The 26,591-nt window shown below is 45.0% G+C and overlaps 1 protein-coding gene across 1 annotated transcript in view; it reads left to right on the plus strand.

The window, feature by feature from the left end:
• FAM120A (family with sequence similarity 120 member A) overlaps positions 1-17,696 on the plus strand; it is a 100,595-nt gene extending 82,899 nt beyond the window's left edge. The window contains exons 12-18 of the mRNA XM_079109218.1: positions 2,236-2,350; positions 7,390-7,599; positions 8,424-8,607; positions 9,138-9,275; positions 11,035-11,176; positions 11,589-11,685; positions 15,800-17,696. Coding sequence (XP_078965344.1) covers positions 2,236-2,350; positions 7,390-7,599; positions 8,424-8,607; positions 9,138-9,275; positions 11,035-11,176; positions 11,589-11,685; positions 15,800-16,111 — 1,198 coding nt within the window. The 3' untranslated portion in view covers positions 16,112-17,696. The remainder of the gene's footprint in view (positions 1-2,235; positions 2,351-7,389; positions 7,600-8,423; positions 8,608-9,137; positions 9,276-11,034; positions 11,177-11,588; positions 11,686-15,799) is intronic.
• The last annotated feature ends 8,895 nt before the right edge of the window (positions 17,697-26,591 follow it).

Genomic DNA, 26,591 nt, shown 5'->3' on the forward strand with positions numbered 1-26,591 from the left:
TGGAGGGAGGTGATGGCTGCATGACACTGTGAATGTACCTAATGCCACTGAAATGGACACTTGACACCTGGGAAAAAGTGTATATTTAAGCTGTGTATTCTACCACAGTTTAAAAAACAAAAAAGTTAAAAGAACACAAACGTGATCCTGAAAGCAAAGCACATTGTATATTGAACATACCTCCTCCAGAGTGATTTTTCTTTTTCAGACGACCCTGAGGACTTTCTATATATTCACAGTTTTTGTTGTTTTGTTACTGTTGATTTGTTTTATTTTGCAGTACAGAGTACAGGGGATGGAACACAGGGCTTCATACATGGTAGGCAGTGCCTTATCACTGAGCTGGCTCTTTCTTGCATCAAGCCCTGATTAAAACTCAACTCAGAAGAACCATTGTATTTAAGACCTGAGGTGCTCAAATGGAAGAATGTGTATTTCTTCATTGCAAATGTTGACAGTTTAAATAAAACTTTTATGTCACTGTTTTATTAAAATATGATAGAAACATTTACTATTTGTTCACCTTGAAATTGCATTTTCTGGAGCTGGGTGTGGTAGTGCATGCCTATAATCCTAGCCACTCAGGAGACTGAAACCGGAGGACCATAAGTTCAAGACTAGCCTCAGCAATTTAGCAAGGCCCTAAGCAACTTACTGAGACCCTGTCTCCAAAAGAAAGAAAGAAAAAAAAAAAGCGTGTGTTGGTGTGAGGGGGCAGCTGGGCATGTGGCTCAGCGGTTAAGTGCTCCTGGTTCAATGCATGGTACTAAGAGAGAGAGAGAGAGAAAAAAAATTGCATTTCCCTACTTTTGCCACATGATTTTATCGTGAAGTATGTAAGCTTCCTGTGCCTCCATTTACCCAACTCCACAATGAGACAATGATCACTCTTACCTCAGAGTTGCTAGGACAGTACATGAGTTAATGTGTGTAAAATATTTAAATAAATATGTTTAACATGCTCTTAATGAGCTCATAAGATGTAGAACCTACATCTCTGCTTAGAGTATATTACCATGGATTAATTATTACAAAAATGAGTTAGGGCTCAGCACCAACTCTGACTTGGGTTTTTGTTAACTTGGTTTTAAGCCCTGAAAAAATTTACCTAGCAGGTGGGGATGGAAAGAGCTTTGTTAGGTATGTCACTGTTCTCCAGACTCCTCAGTTCTCAGACCCCTCAGTTGTTCTCAGAGATCATATAGCAATCTGTCATCAGAAGTTATTTTTAGTGATCAGCTGGCAACTTGATCAGGTCTTCCCCCGCAGATTGGTTGAATACAGAGAATTGGACCATTGGGCTTTCAGGTTTGTGACTCAGTTGTATGGTTAGCTTTCCATTTTCTCATGCTAGGTACTACTTGGGATTGTGTCCTGTGTAGTGACCAGCATATTTGTCTCTCCGGCAGTGTTGCTATAGAAACGGGAAGCCTGTGGCTCTTGGCAGAACTGTTCTAGCTGACATTGAAGATTTGGATGTTGGTTCCCTTCAGCTACCCACACCAGGGTGCTCCTCATTTGAAGGGGGTGGGCTTTGGTGAGCATCCTGTGCATTGCTTTCCTTGAGTTCCCCCCTCCTCCTCCATGGACCCGCCTGCGCCATATCCTTTGTTGGACTGCTGCTGAGAAGCCCTTCACTCACTGCTTTTACTCATGAGATAAATCTTTCTTATTGTGACCAAGGTTCTGCCTCCTGGGCATCCTGACCTGGATTAAAATGAATCAATCCTGTGAATTGGTGCCTGTAATGTACTTTAAGGTTTTAAATGCTTCACAAGAGTGAAATTGTATCAAAATCATGGACAGTGGCAGCCATGGTGATGCACGCACACATTTGTAATCCCAGGTCCTCTAGGCACTGAGGCAGGCGGACTGAGAGTCCTAGCCTGGGTGATTCAGCAAGACACTGTCTCAGAAATCCAAACCTGAGAGGATGTAGTTCAGTGTCCAAGGGCCTCTGGGTTCAATCCCCAGTACTGGGGAGTGGGGTTGGGAATCACTGACCAGGTAGTCTTCGGTGTACACAACTTAGGTGCTATTTTTAATTAAAGTAAGACCTTTCCAGTCAGCCTGGATGATGACCACATTTTCATTTGTAATTGGCATCATCTTGTGCAGACAGGCCTGATAGAAGCCTTCAGAGCTTTCTCGGCGATCACATCATCCCAGACATACTTAGAACCTCCCACTAGGCTTGTCCACTCAGTCATGCCCGGCATTTCTGTCCCTCCCCAGGTATATGGTGCAGTGGCCGGGAGCTCGCATCCTGCGGCGTCAGGAGCTGGACGCCTTCCTGGCCCAAGCGCTGTCCCCCAAACTCTACGAGCCGGACCAGCTGCAGGAGCTCAAGGTAGTGTGCCAGCCTGTCTCGGGAGTCTTGCTTTGGATTTTGGTGTAACACAGCTTGACCTTTACCAGGCAGAATTGCTCTGCTCCAAACTAATGCCACTGATTCGATGTGAATCGAGAGCCTTCAGGGCAACAGGGACATTCCTGTCTGGTACAGATTTGCCATCCCCTGTTGGAAATGATCAGTTCCACCTTTGTCAGAGAAGGAGTTTCCTTTTTTACCAATGGGTGTTTATTCTTGTTTTTCACATCAGGAAATAAACTTCTCTTTTTTTATTTTAAGAGGGGATTCCAAACCCTGGGAGGGCTTGATCTTAAGAATTTTCTAACATCTAGCCAGGATTCTTTTTCTTATTTCATTCCATTGTTCCTAGTCACAACTTTGGTTTTCTCTAAAACGTGTTCTTTGCCCGTCTGGTATTGTAAAATCCCTTTTAAAACAACCACTTGACGAACGACGTGGCACCGCCATCCCAGCGCCCTGTGTAGTCAGCGTTTGACACCATATTCCTTTTGATTTTGCCTTCTAGCAATTCCTTTTGTTCTTTGTTTTGACAAGATTTGTTTTCTCTAAGTTGTCACCCAGTTTTTTAGTGTGCACATCTTTTTCAGTACACTTTTATTAGTTGCTGTGTTCACAGTTGTAATTTCTAATTTCTATTAAATGTTAGAATGTTCAAGACTTCAAAGTTAGCTAAATTCATAGGTCTGCCTTTTCTTTTTAATGTACAGGGTTTTGTTTTTTCTTTGCCATCCGTTGTTTGTTTTTTGTTTTTGTTTTTGTTTTGTTTTGTTTTTACCAAGTTTGATTTATAATCAGGTAGTTTCCTTTGACAAAATTGCCTTCGCTTTTAGATCTTTTTGCTGTTCTTTATGAACGCATCTTGCCCTGCAGAGGAATTTTAGACTTGCTTTATAGATTTTCAGTATTCAACAGGTGGTGCTCAATAAATGTCTGGTTTTTCCCTAAATTACTATGTTAAATTGCAAAATTTGGTGTGGAGTGGAGCTCACCTGAGGCTTCTGATGACTTTGAAACCAGCTAAGTACAAAACCAAAACCTAGAAACTCCCTCAAATTGTGTTCTTTACTTTGTGGATCAACTTTTCTGTTTGTTAGACAGAAATTGTTATTGTCTTTAACGCTTTTGTTTTCGGTGTCAGGCAGTGTGGCGGGCCCCGTCAGGTCCTCCCCGGGTGCCGTCCCCACCGCGCTCGCTGCAGGCTGTGCTTCAGGGGGTGGAAACACTTTCCTAGAGTGTGGTGCCACCCCCTACCTCTCCTCCTGTTTCTCTTGTATAGATTATTCCTTCAGTACTGACATCCCAGTTCTGAAAGTCACACCGCCAGGGACCAGGTATGCCCACCAAGCTTTATTCACCATCAAGTTACTTTAACCAAAGTTCATCTTATTTCCCATACCCTTTTCATTTTCGGATCCACACACAGGATATAACTTTTGAAAACCAGTCACTCAAAGCTTTCATTTTGGTTCTTTTGAGGTCTTAGTGCCTTCATGGTTTTCTCCCGATTCTTCATCTGAGGCCAGGCGTTCTAGAGATGTATGGGACACATTCCATGTGCCGTTGCCTTCTGTCTCACTCATTGCTGCCCGGGGTCTTCTTGTGTGGAGGGCGACAGTCCCAGTATACGAGCACAGCCTACACTGGAACAGCGTCATTGTCAGGATCCGTGCAGATTCTGGAAGAGCTGTGAGGAAAAGTGTCTGAGGGGAAGGCAGTCGTTTGGTTTTTAAAGACTAAAGATCCTCTCAGCAATCAGATTGAGTGAGAATCAATAAGAATAATCCTTATTTCAGTGCTACCAAAATTCATATGCAGAGCCAATGGTTCCAAAATTCAGTGATGGAAAATTAAAATTAAAATTGCTTTTTCACATGGCCGTTAAAGTTCTCCAGCGTAGCCAAAGCAATGCCAGTCCTTCCTGTAAGATGCCATTTCACTGTTTAAGACACAGTCGCCTCTTGACTGTCGCTGCTCCTGTGTCGGGGCCGTGACCAGTTTGTGGATTGCCCAGACCCCTCTCTCTTCTCCCCTTAGTGTCCACCACATGCTTTGCCATCAGCAGAAGAAAAGAGGAAGAACGGACCCAGTTCTGACCGCTTGGCTCTTGTTAGCTTTTCTGCTGGGAGGTTCAGTGGGAAAAGACATTGCAACCATTACCTTAAATGAATTTTTAAGAACTTCATTTCATCCATGCTTTCTCCGTCTGCCATGTTCATGAATAATTGAGAGTTCTGTGTGGTTCCTTGAACACCTGTGACAGTGATTGATGACCCTCATTTTTTTCTTTTTGTATTTTTAAGCCCTTCTCCTAGGTTAACAGCATGAGTATAATTAAGGTAAAATTAGCCCTAAGCCGGGTTTCTAGGAGGGCGGGTGAAGGACGAGGAGAAGGAACTTTGTACCGTTGTAGCATTTGTCCAGTTTCTTCTCCCTTGTTCTCGACATCCCTATAATTGCCTTAAATTCTTTTTAACAGTTTCACATGCCAAGTGCAGAATATAAAAGATGGAAAATGAAGAGCTTTAAAGACAGTATTAGGGGCGTGCAGCATGTCTGTGATACCTGTAAGAATTATTTTGCATATAGGTAAATATGACAAATTAAAGTAAGAGTCTGTTGCCAAGTAGTTAGAAGACAGACAAAGTCACTGTGCTGGATTTTGGTTCTTGAGCTAATTAGAGATTAAATTTCATGTGTGTATTTCCTACAAAGTCAAAATTTTTTTGGTCTGTTTTCTAGCTGAGGAACTTTGGATAATGTTGAATATTTTACCTCAGTTGGTATAAGAGTATCAGATTAGAATGTGAATATTATTGGCAGCTGTTTCTACAGTCAAGGGTTCAGATTCAGGTTCTCCAGTCTCTGTGACCTTGAACTCGGTGGAATACTATTAGAAGTCCATGTGTCCTACAGGTGTTGAGGTGGAAATGAGGTAGTACACATAAAAGTGCACCTTTAAAAAAGGGATGGTGTTCGATACATCTTTATTAATTTCCCCCATAAAAATGACATATTATTATTTGCATAATTAACATTTAGGGAAAGAAAAATACTGTGCAATGTAAGTAAGTTTTAAATAATATTCAAAGGGCTGCTGCAGTGGCACATACCTGTAATCCCAGTGACTTGGGAAGCTGAGGCAGGAGGATCTCACAAGTTGGAGGCCAGCCTGGGAAACTTAGCAAGACCCTGTCTTAAAATAAAAAGAAAGAAGTGCTGGGATGTAGCTCAGTGGTAGAGCATCGCTGGGTTCAAGCTCAGTCCTGCCCCGCTCCACACACACATTTTTAATGTAGCTTTTAAGAACTTTTCTCTTAAATTAATGCTAATTATCATTACTGAAACTGAAATTTAAACTGTAAACATCATTATTTAAATCCATGTTAGTTTATTACTAGTATCGAGGCTGATTGACGTGTCCACGTTTCTATATCGTGCTGCCTCTCTACCCTTCTGTGCAGGACACTTGGTGAGGCAGACCTCTTAAGAGCTCCATAGCCCTGTTCTTCTCTCCCTCATCCTTGACCCAGATCCTCTGTTCTCTGATATAGGCCAGGTGGGGGACAGAGGCCCTGGGCTGAAAGCAGTGGGCCCTTGCCTGACTGTGTTTTGTGGTCACTGTTCCAAAATGCGAGGGGCCGGGGGGTGAGTGTCCTGGAGTGGCCCTTTTTACTCATTGGGCTCCCCCTCTGCTTCACCACTCTCCAGCAGAGCCAATTCCCTCTTTCTGCCATGAGGATTTTTCTTTGTACAGCTCAGGGATGGGGTGGCTGGGATCTAAATAAATCAAGTAGATTTTCTCCATTTTGTTCCAGTTAGATCCTCTCTTTTTCCACAGTGCACATAAATAATGAATATATGTCTAAGTCCATCACCCAGGCCCCAGCTGCTTCCCAGTAACTGCATGGAGACATAGGAGCTGGTGTGATGCACAGCTGGATCAGGAAATGTAAATGAACCACTTGTATAAATTTGTGAACAGACTTGTTTTGGAAATATAATTCATTGACTTAAAATTTTTAAAAAGGTTGGAAAACAGTGTTAGCCAATAATGGGAATAGTTGACATAAACAGTACAAAAAAGCAGCTAATCATAAATTCATTAGCATTTGGCACCAGAATGATCTGTTTTTTCCTCTTTCATGCAAAGCCATTTTACCTGCCACATTTAGGCATTACTTAGACTGATGCCCCATAAAGACTACATTCTTGAGAAGCCATCAAGGTGGGAAGACAGAAGCAAGAGCAGAGTTTAAAAACTGTCCTGGATAATCCACAAACGAGGTCCTTCGCTCAGAGGATCAAGAGTTGACTGTACTTGTGTCGGGTCTCTTGCCCAGCCTGTGTTGTGAGAGGAGAGGGCTGTGGGCAGAGCAGGCATCGGTGCTCATCGCAGGAAATACAAGCTGTGCAAATTCCAGTAGTGCGCATGGGTCAATACAGTATTTCTCTTGTTTTGTTCTTTCATTTTTAACCTATCTGTGTCTCCTGAGACATTTTGACAGTTTCTGAAACATTAACATATAAAATTAAAAAGTACAAATTTATTTCTGAATGAAATTATTCCAAGTTATTTTCTATAAAACTACCCGGAAAGTGGAAAAATCTTAGAGTATTCCTTTTTGACACCCTTTGTGTTAATAATTTACCTGACCTGTGTTCAGATCTGAGGTGTCATTTCATGAAGAGATTATGGAGGTCTCAGCTGCTGAGGGGACTATACATCCTTGGTCCCCTTGTCACGTCCTGCCTTAAATGCAGTACTGTCCACCCTGGGCGATGATTTACAGATACCAGACTGAAATACAGTATATTCATAAAACACTTTCTTAATTTTAAATATGCTAAATAACAAGAAGTAATTCTATTTAAATAAGACCAGTGCTAGGTCAAGCTAGGACTACTTAGTGGTACCCTTTTGTGGAATATTCTCTGTTAACTTTGGAGAGCAGTGGGACAGTGGGAGAATACTGAAGTACTCTTATTCCATAGAAATTACTCTTTTCAATTTAAAGATTGAGAACCTAGACCCCCGAGGAATTCAGCTGTCAGCTCTCTTCATGAGTGGAGTAGACATGGCATTGTTTGCCAATGATGCGTGTGGACAGCCCATCCCCTGGGAACACTGTTGTCCTTGGATGTATTTCGATGGGAAACTCTTCCAGTCCAAACTCCTCAAAGCCAGCCGGGAAAAGACCCCACTCATCGACCTCTGTGATGGTCAGGTATGTTGGTCAGGACGATCTCCTCTGACCTTAATAAGACGCAGTGCATGGGCTAACTGTGTTATCATTTACACCATGTTCATCATGAAGCCTGGAGGGCCTGGCCCAGCGTGACTGAATTATCTCTGGGCTCCCCTTGAACCACATTCCCAGGAGGCCATCGGTTCTCATTACTCACAGTAGTTGCTTCCAAAGTTCTCCTCAGACTCTGAGTTAGTGAGTGTGGACCATTTCTCCTCAGAAACCTCGGGCAGGTGCCTGCAAGATTCCGCCTGCATCTGTGCACCAGTCAGCTTATACCTCGTTCCTAGAGGGTGTCTGCTTACAGACACCTTGTTGACCACATGTTGTTCATCCATGGTCCTCACGCTCACAGCCAGCAGCACTGCAAACCCAGCTGCAGGAAACTGCTCTGACAGCTAGCACATCAAGCCCTGTGTGCACTTAGAAACCCTGGGTAGTGCTTCAGCACTGTCCATCCTAAATACCAAAATCACCAGCAAAAGGACAGATCACAAACAGTATGTCATTAAACAGGCCACAGAGAGGACACTCATTTTCAACATGAGCTGAAACTGGCAGGTTGGTGTTGTGTCATCTCAGCTGGGGTTCAGGTGCCACCCCTGCTCCACACAGGTCTGCAAATGGCCAGCAGAGTGCCAAGGATTGATTTGGGTGGTTCCAGATAAATGTCAGCAAGTAGGGGAATGTGCAGATAGAGAACTTTTTAGCAGCGAGTCTACATATTCTAATTTGTTATTGCTCATTCATATCTGGCTAACTGTATGAATGGAATTTTTACCTGACGGGTCCTTGACTTCCAGGCTGAGCAGGCTGCCAAGGTAGAGAAGATGCGGCAGAGTGTTCTGGAGGGGCTCAACTTCTCCCGGCAGAACCACCCGCTCCCCTTCCCACCACCTCCTGCTCTGCCCTTCTACCCCGCGTCTGTGTATCCTCGGCACTTCGGGCCCGTCCCCCCGTCTCAGGGCAGGGGCAGAGGCTTTGCAGGTGAGTCTCGTGTCAGGACGCTGTTGGGTGAGGATGTGACTTGCTGTGCTGAGGCCGAGTAATTGTCAGTCTTGGGAGGTTCACAGTAGTATTTCTTCAAATTAGCAAGGCCCAGCTGGATCCCAGAGGTGATGGCAAGAACCAGCGCTGTTGCAGAGGGTTGGTCTAAAATCTGTCAACACAACTCACAGCTCTGGGCATGTTTTAAGATTTTTTTTTTTTCTCTCGTGTGTCATATGGGAAAGTACATCCATCTGGGTCTGAAAAGCCTCTTCCAGCACCCATTTCCTGGGACCTGGTGTGAGCCCCTGGCCAGCACCCTGTTGGATAGCTTGCTGAAGGGAGGGTGGCCTGCGGTGCTGGCCTCTGGGTACAAAGGGTCCAAGACAGGGAGGTGGCAAGGGGGGCCAGGAAACGCCTCCCCTGCTGCTGAGGGAGACAGGTTGCTCTGCCTGGTCTCACACCCAGCGGGGCCCCTGAACCCCGTCCCTCATGCTTCTCCCTGTTTTTCTCTACCCTGGGTCCTACAGGAGTCTGTGGCTTTGGAGGCCCCTATGGGGAAACAGTAGCAACAGGCCCTTACCGTGCCTTCCGGGTGGCGGCAGCATCGGGACACTGCGGAGCCTTCTCAGGCGGTGACAGCAGCAGGACTAGCAAGTCCCAGGGCGGTAATTATACCCACACCCCTCCCAGAGCTTCTGCCAGCCGGCGCGTCCTGCACTCCAACATCCGGTGCCTTCCTTGACTGTCCTTGTGAGCCACCTGCTCCAACAGAGCTCCCTTTCTCATGGGTCCCTGACCCAACCCTCTCCCTCAGGTCTCTGCCCTGGCCCTGTGGTGGTCATTTCTCCTTTCGGGGTAAACCACTGAGTGTCCACGTAGAGCAGAGCTCTTCTACGCACCTGGGTGACCTGACCAGGTAGCTGCTGGCTTGCTCAGTGGCACCTCTCTCACAGCTGCCTCCTGGTTGAGGTGTTCATGCTGGTATAGAAGACGGTAACAGGCACAAGACTCGTGACAAAAAGGCTGTCTCAGTTTATTTCATGATATAAATTAAGTTAGTTTACTTTAAATTCCTATTGCTTCTCTTTTGGTTTGTGTTAGTCTTTCCAGGGAGAGAAAAGTCTTTTAACATTTACTATCTTGTGATGGTGCTGTCATTTGAAACTTGTGACTTCAGCATTAGGACTACAGGTCTAAATCTGGCCATCAAGTCACATTGCAGGATTCTGACACATTTGGAGTAACGTTTAGGGTAGGCAAGCCTTTTTCTCAGCGGGGGGAGGCAGTGTTTTCCCAACTCAGTTACCTGGGCACTTATGGAGGCCTGCTCGGAAACAGGCAGACGTGCTGTGGCTCAGAGGCCCCTCTTCCCCTGTCTCCCAGTTTCCCATAGGACTCTTCTGTCCCATGGCTATTGGTCTTGCACCTCATAGCCATGCATCCTCTGCTGCTTGATGTGCTTCAGCTCCTTACAATACCTGGGCACTGAAGCTGGCTGTGGTTGGGGCAAGAGTGAGGGTAGGGCAGGCACCATTCTGGACAGTGGGGCAATGATGGCAGAAAGAACTGCTTCCTGACCTCCCCCACTGTGTCTGAAACCCAGACCTGGGACACAGTAGCCACACCCACTGCTGAGCACTCCAGCTGTGACCAGTGAGTGTAGATGTATGCTAGATTTCAAAGGAAAATGAGTGAAAGTAGCCCATTCACTTTTTATCTTGATCACATGTTGAAATAATGTTATTTGGTATGTTGGGTGAAATAAGATATGAATAAAACTTACTTCATCTGTTTCTTTGAACTTTTTCATGTGGCTACCAGAAAACTTAAGCCTTATCTTGGATTTCTGTCAGCCTTTACTTACACAGCTGCTGCAGTGGCCATAGCATGCCCACATCACTACGGTGGAGAGCTTGTGATAATCTGTCCCCCAGCAAAAAATAAGACGTTTGGGGCAGTGGTTTGTTTTATCAGGACTTTTTCTATCAGTTAATAGTTTGAGAATTATTTTAGGTCAGAAAACTTTAGAATATGCAAGCTACTTGTAATGAATAGAAGTTCAATACAGGTAAATATTCTAAACCCTTTGGGCTAGATTTATTGCTAATTTTCTATAATGTTTGGCTAAGGAGGTAAACTTAGAAGTATTGGCAAGTGAGTTGGCAGGGTCCCGTCTTGAGTTTGTTTCTCTAAAGGGCCCTTGCAGTTGGAACTTATTCAGTTATTGTAGGTCCTTAACAACAGCTTAAAATCACAGTGTACATAGAGCCCACATACTAAAAAAAGAAGTCTCCGCAAATAAGATAAAATGGCTTTATCTTAAATAGAAACCAGAACTGCAAAGAATTTGCCTGTTTGTTTCTCTTCATCAGTTTTAATGCTGTGATTATAAAGATTTTGTCTTCTTGTGTATTTTTTGTGCAGGAGTCCAACCTATACCTTCTCAGGGAGGGAAACTAGAAATAGCTGGCACTGTGGTCGGCCACTGGGCGGGAAGCAGGCGGGGCCGCGGGGGCCGAGGGCCCTTTCCACTGCAAGTGGTCTCTGTGGGAGGACCAGCAAGAGGGTAAGCTCTGGACCAGGAAAATGTCTTTCTCTACTGCAAAACAACAGCTCTGACTTGCTTTTTTTAACTTATGAGCTTAGCCAGAATGTTTTTATATCACTACTTTAACATCGTAGGATCTTATAATATAGCATTATGTAATTTTTTAACCATTATTAAATAATCACACGTTCAGTTAATCATTTGCCTTTTAAAGCTGTTTTTAAATTTTTAAAGTACTACTTTTTAAATCAAAAGCCTTGGATATGAGAAAAGTAAGATTGAGTTTTTAGAACAAATTTATTGTGACCATATTCAATAAACTCAATGCCTTATGGAGCACAAGATCAGACACCTTCACATCCATTTGAAGTTATTGCAGATGTTGTCTGTGGCAAATTTAAGAGTGTTTACTCTTGTCCTTTTCGCCTAGGCGTCCAAGAGGAGTTATTTCCACCCCAGTGATACGGACGTTTGGTAGAGGTGGAAGGTACTACGGCCGAGGTTATAAAAGCCAGGGAGCAATTCAGGTAATGCCCCACAGGGTCGCCATCACTCCATACACGTGTCTCCTTTTCCAGCCAGTTCTCAGTGCCTGCGTTCAAGCTGAGGGGTGGGTGTGCACTGTAGCCGCTAGGCACTCTGGCACACAGGGGCTTGCTGGATGTGCTGGCCCCGGAAGCTGAGCTGTTTCCTTCTCATCTGGGAGCCTCTTTGGCATGGCTCTGTCCTTCACCACGCCCCCTGTGGCATTCAGCAGCTTCTTGTCTGGTGAGACAACAAAGTCCCATGCTCCCTGGGATATCACTGCACCCATAGGGACCCAGGACATCTGCTTCTATGGGTTTCTTGATTTCTTAGTAGGAAATGGCATTTCCTACTAATGGCACAGGCTCCAACCCCAGGACTAGTCACAGTTCCTGGTGTTCGATTGCCATTCTGTTTGTTTCAACATAAATATACACACAACACTGGGTTTTATGGGGGCCCACTCCCTTGGGTACTGGGGATTGAATCCAGGTGTATTTCACCACTGAGATAAATTGCCAGTCCTTTTTTTTTATTTTTGAGACAGGGTCTCACTGAGGCCCAAGCTGGCCTTGAATTTGTGATCCTCCTGCCTCAGCTGCCCAAATCTCTGGGATTAGAGGCATGGGCCACTGTGCCCAGTGGTTTTTCTGGGATTTTTCTTTATTTTGTTTTTTTTTTTAAGGATAAGATCCTCATGAATTCCTCCTGTTGTTTCTTGTCCAAACAAAGGGCTCTGGACTCTTATTTTACCTCTTCTATGTCCTGGTGCCCTTCTGAACTGGTCTGTTCTTAGGTTTCTCCGATGAACAGAAGCAGAGAGGAAAGGTACATACACATCTGTGCAAGCATACCCTGTAGATTTGCACTTTATTCCTCCTCCCACTCCCAGAATCTTTGTTGAATCTTCCAGTTCCAGTTTAGAACCTAGGAATGTACTTACCCTCTACTATAACACCTGAATGTTCTTTTTTCCATTCTGAGAATCTTGGTTCTTTAGAAACCAGGGTTAATTAAATTCAAATATCCTATAATGCATCATTGCTTTATCCCATATTGTTCACACAGGCTCAGAATACCTGTTCTCACTACTGTGACCAACATTATTCACTACAGACAACTAAAAAACAATGTTTGTAAGCAGGGTGTGGTGGAGTCCAGCCTCCCCCACTATCTACATCCCCTGTAACAGTGATAACATTAATTGTAACTGTCAAACACTCCTGACAGGTCATAATCACCTGCAGTTTACATTAGGGCTTACTTTCAGTGTCATACATTCTATAGGTCTGATGTGTATCCACCACTGTAGTATCCCAGCCACTCGGCAGGCTGAAGCAGGAGGATCCCTTGAGCCTAGGTGTTTGAGACAAGAGAGTGAGACCATATCTCAGAAAGAAAGAAAACATTGACACTTATTGACCCTTACACACACACACACACACACACACACACACACACACACACACACAGGTTTGTTTGTTTTTGGTACCAGGATTGAACTCAGGAACACTCAGCCACTGAGCCACATCCCCAGCCCTATTTTGTATTTTATTTAGAGACAGGGTCTCACTTTTGCTGAGGCTGGCTTTGAACTTGTGATCCTCCTGCTTTCAGCCTCCCGAGCCACTGGGATTATAGGCGTGTGCCATTGCGCTTGGCTTTACACACTGTCTTTAAAAAATAGCTGTGCTGTTCTTACCTGCTGTATCTCAAGGCAGCCATGACCTACTATACTTTCCCTTTTTGCCTTGTTTTTCTTGATTCTATAAATACCTTCATATTCCATGTCCTCTTCAGGCCTGTGACTGTGCCTCTGTTCTGGTCTTTTAAAGTCTTTCCTCAATGGGTTCTGCAAGAAAGGTCCTCAGGAAGGACTTGGGAAACAGCATTCAATGTGAAACAGTTTTCCTTACCGGGAAGCAGTTTTTCTTCTCTGTGAACTTCACATTATTTTATTTTTTGTATGTGTATAAAGCTTTACCGTCAAAGACACATAATGCTTTTCCCTTTGAAGTCACTTGTGAAGTTGGCCTAAGCACCCAGATTGTTTTTGGTTTCCTTGAAAGTTCAGTACCTTTTCTGTCATGGCCTGGCACTAGCTGTCCTAGATCACCATGCTCAGCGTGAGGGGCACTTTTCCCACATAATTTCAGATCTTATTCTGTTATTCTGTGTCAGAAAGTTATCTTAAATTAGGAATGTTCAGTTTTGTTTTTTATTTTGGGGGTGTGTGCGCACACACACGCTGGGCTTGAACCAGGGCCTAGTGTGTGCTATGCGGTGTCTACCACTGAGCTACCTCTGCCCGTTCTGTCCCTGCCTTTGCCTTGTTTCAGCTTCAGTGCTCCCAATTGTGCTCATGCTGGATCTCCTGTGCCTGCCTTCACTCTTAATTCCTTTTTACCTCTTCCTTCTTGATACAACTTACCTGATTAAAGTGCACAATTCAGTAATTTGGTTTTTCTTTTTTCTTTTAATTTTTTTAAAGATGTTGATAGACCTTTATTTTATTCATTTATTAATATGCAGTGCTGAGAAATCCAGTGCCTCACACATGCTAGGCAAGTGCTCTACCACTGAGCCACAACCCAGCCCAGTAATTGGTTCTTTGAGGCTAGCTTTTGGCACAGTTTTTAGGTTCACAGCAAAACTTAAGAGGAAGGTGCAGGGAGTCCCATGCCTCTCCCTCCTCCAGGGCCGCCACTATCTGCTTCACCCATCAGTGATACATTCTTTACCATTGATAAACTTACGTGGCACATCATAATCAGCCAGAGTCCCTTAGGAATAGCTTGCACTGGGGCTCACTCTTGTGTGATGCATCCTACAGGCGTGACATATGTCCACCTAATTATAGTATTAAGAGAAGTTTCACTGTCCTGAAGTCCTCTGTGCTCCTTAGAGTCATCCCTCCCTCTCTCTTCTAAAACCCATGGCAACCACTGATTTTTTTTTACTATCCCCATAATTCTACATTTCCAGAATGTTACAAGTATGGCAGAAAGACTGGGTGTGCCCCAGAGGTGGAGTGTGTCCCTACCATGTGCGAAGCTCTGGGTTTCCTCCCTGGTACCAGCAAAACAAGGATAGACGTTGCTTCCCGAGGGTTTCTAGACCTTCCTTTTCCTTGTGTTTGTCTCCACTCCATTCCTACTCCACTCCCAGCACTTCTCCTCCACTGGAGAGCTTGATCCAGGTGGTCAGTTTGTAGAGGAGCTGCCAACCGATGGAGGAGGCCATGCTGCTTGCTCTGACGGCACGTTTGGTGATAGTAGAACTAGCTGTCTCCTGGTGGCAAAGAAAGGGTGTGGAGGAGTGCTTCCACGTGTGGGGAAATAGCTGTTCTTAAGTGTTCCATTCAGACTGGCAATGTGGTTCAGTGGCAGAGAGAGCACTCGCCTGTCGTGCACAAGACCCTGGGTTCAATCCCAGCACCATAAACACAAAACACAGTATTTGTTTCAGAGGTCTAAGGAAACAACAGCATTGATTTGTGACAGTAGCATTGACTCGTATGGGTACTTTTGAACACCAGTGTTGGGAGCTAAAGAAAGAGGTATTGTGGAGAATAGGGGAACCCCTGTGTTTTGGCAACGGTTACTAGACATGCTCCCTCTCCTGGAGGGAGCAAGTGGACTTTGTCTGCATCAGTGCAAAGCCCCTGGTTTTGAGACTAGGATGACAGGAAGATGCTGGAGGGTACCACCCTCTCCTGGCCAAGAGGGTGTGGTTAAGAGCCAGGAGGTCCTTGCTGGCCCAGTTCTTCATTTTGGAGGGCATGGGGGACAGCTTAATTTCAGAGGAGGCTCATGAGCAATACTGTTACTTTAAAAGATCGGGTGCTGTACAAAGGGTTAGTTGGAGGTCCTGAGTGGGAATCGTCCTTGTTTTCAGAACCTTAGCTACACAAATGTCCAGGGAAGCGGGCCACGGGAGGGACAGACTTAGGCAGGAGCAATCTTACCACCTGAAGGCCACTCAGGGCGGTCAGAGTCAGAGGGTGTAGCTGTGTGCTTTCAGCTCTGGAATCTGTAGTCATTAGGCCAGAACCGGGGTCCTCTCTCCCACTGCTTATCCAAAGCTGCCTTACCAGTTGTCCTTTCTTTTAAACAGGGCAGACCTCCTTATGCTGCTTCAGCGGAAGAAGTGGCCAAAGAGCTGAAGTCGAAATCCGGGGAATCAAAGTCCTCTGCCATGTCTTCAGACGGGTCCCTGGCTGAAAATGGAGTGATGGCCGAGGAGAAGCCAGTGCCCCAGATGAATGGGAGCGCAGGCGACACCAGGGCCCCCAGCCACTCTGAAAGTGCCTTGAACAATGACTCTAAAACGTGCAATACAAATCCTCATTTAAATGCACTAAGTACAGACAGCGCCTGCCGCAGGGAGGCTGCTCTGGAGGCAGCTGTCTTAAATAAAGAAGAGTAAACTTATTTTTTATAGAGGGTGAAGGATGCTGGAAGGGTAAGGATCTAGGACTATCTGGAGAGAAAGAGAGCCTGCAGTTATGTACATTTTGTCCTTTCCGTAAGAGAAAAATGAGGACTTTGGAAATTCAGATCCCTCTTTGATATCAGAGATTTAAACAACACATTTTTAGTTTTAACCAGTTGTAGTCAAAATGCTACAATAAAACAAAAAAGAGAGAAAGAAAATGAAGAGCATTTGACTCCCGCACTTAAAATGAAGTACACACAAAGTTTAAACTGGTTATGACAAAAGCCTATAGTTGTATTTCTTAAACTATAAAGAAAACAAATTTTGGCAGTCTTTAAGTATATATAGCTTAAAATATAATTTTTAGCATTTGGCACCATATGTATGCCATTATATTTGATTTTGCATTACTGTTTCACAATGAAGCTTTGTTTAAGGCTTTGATTTTTATGATTATGAAAGAAATAAGACACAACCACAGTTTTTCTTTCTTACTTAAATTTCATCACCGTTGATGTGGTTCTTTTGTGTTAAAAAAAAAGTGCAACTATCGAAACTAAAAAATTATAGAGTAATATTGCCGTTCTGCTGATTTTAAATATACAGTACATCATACATACTTTACAAGCAAGTTAAATGGAGATAAAGTTGAAATCATAGAGATGCAAATGACCTTTCAAAATCAACACAATGTGTTCTGAAACTTCGTGACTAATACCATGCATCTGTGATCAATGAACTATGTGGTTTTGAATCGGATGTAGACCATTAGTACTACTACTTGAGCTAAACTTCTGCATGGTTCATAATTTTTAAAGTGTGTAGTTAATATTATGCATGTTATCGTCCTTTCTTCCATTCTTACCAGTATGTGCCCATTTGCAAAACAAAAATGCTAATAATCAGTAATAGTCCTATAAAAGATGTTAACTCTGTTTAGTCATTGACTGATCTTGCTCTAACCTTAAAATTTTGTGATTATTGACCTCTGTTGCATTTATTCTAAAATCCCCCCAAAATTATCTAGCCGTTTTCGAATATCAACATTACCCTGGTGTATTCACTGCTGTATGCATTATTGTTCTTTGTTGCTGTTTTATGCCTTCATATTAGCAAAATATGAAATTCTGTGAAGAAAAAAAAAAACCCTTTGATCTTAAAAAAAAAAAAAACCACCCCCCCCTTCTGTAGCAGGAAAAAAATTGCTTGTTCTTGAGAACTTTCCCATCAAGAATTTAGTAGAAGCAGGTATACTTCTATCATTTTGATGTTTTTGTTAATGTTTCCAAACAATGTACTTTGAAATCAGAATCACTTCCTATCGTTTTCATATACTTCTGATGCTCTTCATCACATTAGTGATCAGAAATGAGGTGTAATTCCCCAACCCCTGCCCGCAAGAGCTAAGTAGGATCTTACTGTAAGTTGAAGGGAGTTCTGCCCTAACTCATGGATTGTGAAGAATGAACTGCTGTTGGGTCTGATTGACTGTCGATGGATTGTGGTGTGGTGTATCCGGAGGCTATTGAATGCAACTTACAATGCTTAATAAAAATCTTTATTCTTTTAGTATAAAGTATGGTGTGGCTTTTAAATTCCCTTGTAAAAACATACGTTGTACAGAGTTTAATTCAAATCCATAGCTTCTGAAGAGGTCAATCAGATAACCCCAAATTTAGAAATATCATGCCCTTTCAAAGTAATTCCACAGTTCTAGCTTTAGGGGAACCTGAATACATCGTAATACATCGTTAATGTGAAAATCACGCTAACCGCGCAGCTTTTGAGTTCTGTAGTTATTTCATGCAACCAAGAGATCTTATCTGATAAAGCAGGCTTAGAAATAGAAAACTTTTTGTTTTTGTTTTTAAGTCCCGTGGTAGAATAAATTAGACCACGTTTTCACAACTCGGAGTTAAGATGTGTGGCCTGCTTTTCATGCCACATTTTGACCTGCAGCTTTTCTTTGCAGGTGTTTGGGGAGGCCCAGGACCCGGCGTGATGCGCGCGCTCCGAGTGGAGGGGCGGGGGCGGGGAGGAGGCCGCGTACCAGTCGGAGGGGAGGGACCTGGAGGGGCGGGTTTTGCGCGGCGGACGCGCGGGGCGGGGCGTCCCTGGCGTCGTCCCCACGCCGCCCCGCAGGCCGGGTGCGCGCGCAGCCCCGGGCGGCGCCCAGTCACTGGGGCCTGCGGCCCGCCGAGGCCTGAGGGCTTCCGCAGAGCCGGGTGACTTCGGTCCCGGATGCGGTGCCTGCGCGGTCCGCTGGGCCCAGTTCCCACAGGGAGTCTTGGCCGAGCGCTTCGGTACCCATCCGGCCGGCGGACCCGCCCCCAAGGAGGGCTCCGAATAGACCCGGGAGTGATCAGGCCTTCAGTGCCCCTGGAGCCCCCGCTGGACTACCGGACCGCCCTAGGGCCCCAGCTGAGCTAACGTCTTCCACAAGTCCCCGGGAGGTGTCCTGGGCCTGCCTGCGTGCGGACCCAAAATGACCCGATTCTCTTTTGCACAGGATTGGGCTTTGAGATTTGGGGGAACTAAAGCCTCACTCTGATCCTCTTCCTCACCCTGACTGTTATCTATCACTTCGACCCCCAGTGGTCTCCCAGTGGCTGAGCTTGAGTTTCGCTGCCTTTCTGTTTGCCGGCTGCCTGAGGGTGTCACTCCACGAAGCCCCTTCTCAGTGCTACAGGAGCAAGGACCACTCCATCTTACCCCCGTTCCAGGGAGGCCTTTGGGGAGCAAGTTTGAAACACTCTGGATCCCAAACGCCTGGTAGAAGGGCAGCTTTCTGGAAGACTTTTAAGTTCGACGGCATCCATCCAACTAGTGCCAGCAGTGCCATCCCCACCTCCAGTGACAACCACAAACTCCGCCATTTCTGGGTTCTCTGTAGGCTTAGGTCCATCCCCCCTGAGAATAGCACACTGACCTGAACAGCCCTCTGGCTTGGAGAGGCGACAGGTTGGGTTTCTGCACAGTTCCCAGGAGCAGGAATGCAGTCATCTCAAAGATGTCCCTTCCTTGACAAGCAGGTGCCCAGTTCCTCCTCGGGGCTTTCATGTCACTTGGACAGGTTGCAAGTGCTAGGCCTTGGGAGTTTACTCCAAGGAAGGTCTCTACCCGTTTCTGAAGCCCGGAAGTTGCAGGTCTGAGCAGGAGAGAATAAGGGAAAGGGTGCTGGAGGCGCCAACCCTGTGGGACTGGAACAGGGAGGTTGAGGACACCAGGCTTGGATTTAGCTAGGCTCACTGGCTGTTCTTCCCACACACTACAATCGCAGGGGAAGACTCATAGGTCAGTGCCGAGATGGGCCGAGGGTCTGTGGCTGCAGGTGGCACTGGCCAGGGCTCAACACTGATCTGAGGTTGGTGTTGTCCCTGGACGCATGGCTTCTTGGGACAGACAGGTCTCACACGCTGCTGCTGGCTTAGTGTTTGTTTTTTTCCTTCTTAAAAATAGCTTTCATTGATTTTTTTCCCAAAACTATATACTTATTTTGGCAAGTTTAAAAATACAGGTAAATAAAGAGAAAAAGCCACTAGTAACTCATATCCTGAGACACTTATTGTGAAAAGTGGTCTCTCTTTTTCTATGCAATATATGAATTTTCTTCTTCAATAGAAAACAAGTCATACTGCCCATACATATGTTGTGACATTTTCCTCACCTAGCATCCACAACTCCTTTTTAAATTTTGAGATGGGGGAATCTCACTAAGTTGCTGAGGCTGACCTAGAACTTTTAATCCTCCTGCCTCAGCCTCCAGAATTGCTGGGATTACAGGTGTGCGCCACCACACCAGCCTCAACAAGTTCTTAAGAAGCATGTGTGTCAGGTCCTGCCCTGGGCCCCAAGGAGCAGAAGGCAGGAGGACCCTGCCTTTATGGCATTTACATTTGAATGGCGGGGGCAACATACATGTGTACAATTAAAAATATTTCACATGGGCTGGGGATGTAGTTCAGTGGTAGAGCACTTACCTAGTATTGAAGGAGGCCCTAGGTTTGATTCCCAGCGCAGCACAGAGTATTTCAGGCATGAAAATGGGGAAAATGAGAGGGGGTGATGGGTGAGTGACATAGCAGTGAGAGGACCCAGGCCAGGAGCAGAGGATGGAGTTCTGACAGTAAGCCATGGACAGGGGAGAAGTCCAAGGTCATCCTAAGGCCAGGGTCTAGGGCATCCTGGAAAGGTTGTGAGACATGATGGGTGTGCTCAGAAGCCTGGGGACGCCAGGTGTCCATGCCACTCTGTGGGTGAATCGTTGACTGTCCGTGTCATCATTCCTGGTGAACATTTCTCCAGAACATTGGTATTTTCACCAATGTGGGCCCAGGACACAGCATGGCATTGCCCTCCCCGCTCCCCACACCCTGCTGAGGTCCAGGAGTCATTTTCTGTAGAGGCTTACCTACTGGCAATGGTTAGGCCACTGGCCTTTGCCAATCTGACAGGTAAAAATGGGTTTTCATTTGTGTGACTTTAATTTTTAGTGCTAGTGAACATGTGCCCTCTTACATCTAATTTGCTCTCTGTTTCTTCATTTTTCTTTTGACAGAGAACTTCAAGCGTCCCCTGGTTCTTTTACGATCCCTCAGTCAGGCCAAAGGCAAGCATTTTAAGAAGTAATTCACTTAATCCATATTGTCACTTTCGAGGACCACAGGAGTGCTGGCTCAGCCTTTGGGAGCTCTCCATCCTGCCTCCAGCTCAGGGGGAGCTTGCGGCTGCCCCACAGGAACAAACATGAGACCAGTCCTTCCCTGATGGAGGGCATCCTTAGGGGGATTAGGAGGTTCTCTCTTCTATCCATTTATTCTAGCCTCACTTCTTCCACAAAGGCATTGATTTGTTCTTGTTCCACTCCCATCCCCACCTGCCATATCTTGGGAGAAAAATCATTTGCTACTTGGGAGGGTGGACAAGCAGAGACCTTTTTGTCAGGAGCCTGCTGCTGGCTGACCTGCCAACCCTGCCTGCATCCTTCACACTGTGGTCCTGGGGACTGTCCACTTATTGTCCTGCACCCTGGGGACCATGGGTGCTCAGGCCGCCTATCCTGGCCCTATGTGTCCTGCTAGCATGGCTCAGGCTAAGGTGACCCAAGGGTCTACAGGTACAGGCAGGAAGAGGCTTTTCATTAAGATGCCTCACCTTGTGCTAGGGGTTGGCTGGTGTCCCCCTCCCAAGTTCATATGGTAAAGTTCTGACCCCCACTCAGAATGTGACCTTACTTGGAAATAGATTTGCAGATATAATTAGTTGAATTAGGATGAGGTTTTGTTGGAGTAGCTTGGGCCCTCATCCAGTACAACTGGTAAACTTATAAAAAGAGAAAACTTGGACCCGGGAGAGAGACACACAGGGAGAATCCTGTGGGAAAATTGGAGTGACTACCATAGGCCAAGCAACTACCAGAAGGTGGACAGAGGCCTGGGACAGATCCTTCCCTAGCACCTTGTGGGAAGCTTGGCCCTGTAGACACCTGGATCTCAGACTTCTGGCCTCCAAAATTGGAGACACTAAGGGTCTGCTGTCTAGGTCTGTGGTTCATTTTTATGCAGCCCAGGACTCTGGAACACTGAATGTGTCACTGTCCTGGAAAGTGGAGGTATCTGAGGCCACGGTAGGGCCACCCTCCTCCCTGACCCTCAGCAGGGTTGGGACTCAGCCAGGGGCTGCACCCATTTTTTTCCCCCCTCTGGAGCCCCAGAACTGGAAGTGGCCCATACTAACCAGAATGCAAAGGGTTCCACAGTGAACCCACGCAGGGAGCAAGCACTGTAGCCAGCCCTGCCTCTCTGACTCATGGAGATAGGGTTTCAGGCTGAAGGTCTTAACCAGGTGACCAAAGTAAGCCCTACACAAGCACCTGCAGACCATGCATCCAGAAAGACGTAGGGACTTCCTGTGAAGACAGATGTCCTTTGGGCCTTTACCACCTGCTGGAGGGTCTGTAGGGGGCGGTGCTGTGCTTACTGTCAAGGGGACAGTGTGAGAACAATGTCCTCCCAGGGCTGTAGAATTTCTCCTGAGTGGGAAAGGACAGTCATGTGAAAACACACAGGAAAAAATGAATTCAAGCCAGGTGTGGTGGTGCACACCTGTAAGCCCAGCTATTCTGTAGGCTGAGGCAGGAGGTTGACAAGCTCAAGGCCAGCCTCAGCAATTTAGTGAGTCCCTGTCTCAAGATAAATACATAAATAAGGCAGGGATACAGCGTAGCAGTAGATCTATTGCCTAGCATACAGGAGGCCCTGGGTTCAATGCCCTGCCCAGGGGAAAAAGAAGAAGAAGAAATTCAAGGAAAAACACAACAGCAATGGTGGTAGTTTTTTTTTTTTTTTTTTTTTTTTTTGATACTGGGGACTGAACCCGGGGGCTGGGGGTTAACCACTGAGCCACATCCCCAGCCCTTTTTATTTTTTATTTTGAGATAGGGTTTTGCTAAGTTGCTTAGGGCCTGGCTAAGTGGCTGAGGTTGGCCTGGAACTTGTGATCCTCCTGCCTCACATTCCCAGGTCTTTGGGATCAGAGGCTGTGCCGCTGCACACAGCAGTGGTAGGAGAAAAGCTGCGGAAGTAAGGAACATACACCAGTGGGGGTGGAAAGAAGGCATCAGAGAGCCTTCATGGGGAATGACCCTGGAGGATAGGTGGTAATCACCCAGGCAGAACCAGAGTGGCTCTGAAGATCTTATACATGTACACACGCACCTTTTAGAACTAATAACTCACATTCAACAAATCAACATATGAAAATCAGTTTCCCCCCATACTCTAGCAATGAATGATCTAGAAAGAAAATTAAGACAATCATTTCAGTTATAAGCATAAAAATAAATAAGAATAAATTTTATCAAAGAAGCAAAAGACTTATCCACTGAAAATGATCAAACTGTGCTGAAAATTATAAAGAAGAGAATAAATGGACAACCTGTGTTTATGGGTTAGAAACCTTAATATTGAGTTCAGTTTCTTAAAAGCAATCTACAGCAATCTATCACAATCCCAATGATTTTTTAAAAATTAAAAATTTAAAAATTAAAAATATTAAAAAATATTTTTAATTATAGAGGGACACAGTACGTTTATTTTATTTATTTTTATGTGGTGCTAAGGATCAAACCCAGTGCCTCACACATGCTACCACTGAGCCACAACCTCAGCCCCAATGATCTGTTTTTTGGAAATTTTTTTTGTTGTTGTTTAGTTGTAAATGGACACAGTAACCTTTATTTTTATTTATTTATCTTTTCATGTGGTGCTGAGGATCGAACCCAGGGCCTTACAGGTGCTAGGCAAGCGCTCTACCACTGAGCCACAACCCCAGTCCGGAAATAATTTTTTTAAGAAAAAAATCCAACCTAAAATTCATATGTAATCTCAAGAGACCCCAGCTAGCCAAAATTATCTTGGAAAAGAAGACAAAGTTGGAGGACTCACACTTCCCGATTTCAAACCTTCTACAAAGCAACAGTAATCAAAACCATGTCATACTGGCATTAAAAACACATACTGACAAATGAAACATAAGTGTGAGCCCAGAAATAAACCCCCACATGCACCAGAATTCTCAAGGGGATCAAATAGTTTTCAACATGGCCACCAGGACCATTCAGTGAGGAAAGGGCAATCTTTTTAACAAATGGTTGCAGATATCTGTATTCAAAACAATCAATTTGGAGCATTGCCTGATGCCATATTAAAAATTAACTCAAAATGGATCAAAGACCTAAACACAAGAGCTAAAACCAGAAAAATCTTAGAAGAAAACATAGTGAGAAAAACTTCATGATATTGGAGATGATGACACTCTCTTGCATATGAAACCAAAAGTTTGAGTAATAAAAAAATATAAAATTTAGACTACATTAAAATTAAAAACTTTTGTGCATCAGAGAACATTATCAACAGAGTAAAAAGCAAATAAGAAAACAGGAAAAAAGTTTGCAAATCATACATCTAGGAGATTAATATCCACAATAAATAAAGGATCCCTACAACTTAACACCCAGAAAACAACCCATTTCAAATATGGGCTAAGGATTTGAATAGATAGAGAATATCTGTAAATGACCAAAAAGCACAGGAAAAGTTGTCCAACACCATTAATCATTAAGGAAATGCAAATCAAAACTACAATAAGATGCCACCTCAGACCTATTAGAATGGCTATTACCAAACAAAAACAAACAACAAAATTTAAGAGAAAAACAAAACAATGAGTGTTGGTATGGATGTGGAGAAATTAGAACTCACAAATGGCTGGTGGGAATGTAAAATGGTGCAGCCACTGTGGAAAATGGTATGGCAGTTCCTCAAAAAATAGAAATACAATCACCGCACAATTCAGCAGTTTCAGTTCTGAAAATATACCCCAAAAAAGTGAATAGACTTTTGCTTACCAATGTTCACTGCAACCCCAAGTGTCTACTATCAGATGGATGGATGTTTAAAATATGGCATGTGTCTATGTTTATATGTACATATGTATATGTGTATATATATATCCACACAATGAACATATACTATATATACAATGTACATATACAGTATACACATTCACACACAAACACACATGTAATGCAATATTACTGAGTTTTAAAAAGGAGAGAAATTGGGCTGGGGTTGTGGCTCAGTGGGAGAGCACTCTCCTACCATGTGGGAGGCACTGGATTAAATTCTTAGCACTGCATTCTTAAGTAAATAAATAAAAATAAAGGTGTATCAACAACTAAAAAAGTATTTTTTAAAAAAGGCAGGAAATTCTGTTATATGCTACAATGTGGATGGAACTTGAGGATATTTTACTATGTGAAATAAGCCGGTCATATAAAAACAAATCCTGTGTGATTCCCCTTGCATGAGGTCCCTAGAGTAGTAAAATTCATAGATATATAGAATGGCAGTTGCCAGGGACAGGAGGAGTGGACAATGGGGACTTATTGTGTAAGACAGAAAAAGTCTCAGGGAAGATGAGAAGGCTCTGGAGAGGGTTGGTGGTGGCTGTAACGGTGTGAATGTCTGATATCAGGCAACTGCTCAGTGAACATATGGCCAGGGAGTAGCTCAGTGGTACAGCATGCAACTCACATGCATGGGAAAAAAGAATTAGAATGGTAAATTTTATATTATGCATCTTTAACCACAATTTCAAAGAAACCGCACCAGCATTCAGTGCATTTTGTGCCAAGGGGCAAGTGGGTGCACGCATGGACGGACAAAACAGGCCCTGGAACAGGTGATGTTTACCTCTGGGCTAAAGGGAAGGAAAACGAGTCTGCCTCAAGCAGTTGTGCTGCCGCTGGGGTGCCAGGGTGCAGGGGCAGTGTGGGGGCCACACAGCTAGTGAGCCCATCCTCCCTACCCTTACAACAGGTGGGGTGGAGGGGGCACCGGGTGGTGACTTTGGGACACTGGTACAGACTCATGGATGCTGAATTGCAGCTGAGCTCAAGGACATGGGGAGGGCTTGGTGGGCAGGCACTGAGGTCCAGACAGCACAAGCAGCAGGATGCCCCCTGAACTTTGGGAACTACTGACCCCACTCCTCTGGGGGTCCTCCCTACTGCCAACCGTCAGTATGGGAAGCTCCCTCTACTTCCTCTATCCTCTCTCCCAGGTCACCTTCTAAGGGGCATCTCTGCACGCCCCTCAACTCATTCTTCTTTCTCCATCCATTCACTCATATATCTGCATTTACAAAATTAAACATACACCCACTGGCTTCCTTTACTCCAGGGAAGAGTCTAACAAAGCTGAGAGTCTGCTGAGCCCTCGATGTCTAGAGTAGGTGCTCAATAAATCTCTAAACATGGGGTGTTGGGGGCAAGTGGAGAGGGGAGGAAAGGAGCGTTTGTGGGAGATGGAGAGAAAGAAGAAAACAGATTATCAGGAGAAGGCCTGTTTGAGGCTGCAGATGGCAGCTGGCAGCTGGCCTAAACAATTTTTGACTACCAGGAAAGTGTCAGGTGGACATGCGTAGGACAGGTGCATTGGTCATGGTCAGCTGCAGAGAGGGGACCATCCTGTGGGCAGAGAGGATGGACAAGAAGCATCTCAGTGGTCAGTGCCTGAAAAACCTGCAAAGGGAGTAGGGGCTTTACCAGGCACATTCTGGAAGGAGGCAGACTGAAGCTCAGAGGCTCAGGGGCCACAGGCTCAGGAAGTCTGGGCTCCTTGCTTTCTTACTTCCTCCTCCCTCTTACTAGGCAGCTCCTCTTTTGGCTAGGCATTTCATTGCTTTGGGCCTCTGTTTTCACTCCTGTAAAATGGTACCAACACTTTTCCCAAAGAGCACCATGACCCATGCACTATGCCTTAGTACTGGTAACCTCTGTGAAGAACCAGAGCCCAGTGCACTGTGTCTAGGAAGCATTTGGTAAGTGTTGGGAAACTACAATCATTATTTGTAAACAAGAAAATGGAAGTGTTCAGAAGGGAGGATGGCCCACTGTTGCTGCTCTGGC

The sequence above is a fragment of the Sciurus vulgaris genome (assembly GCF_902686455.1).
Source record: "Sciurus vulgaris genome assembly, chromosome: 13".
In the NCBI taxonomy this organism is placed as follows: Eukaryota; Metazoa; Chordata; class Mammalia; order Rodentia; family Sciuridae; genus Sciurus; species Sciurus vulgaris.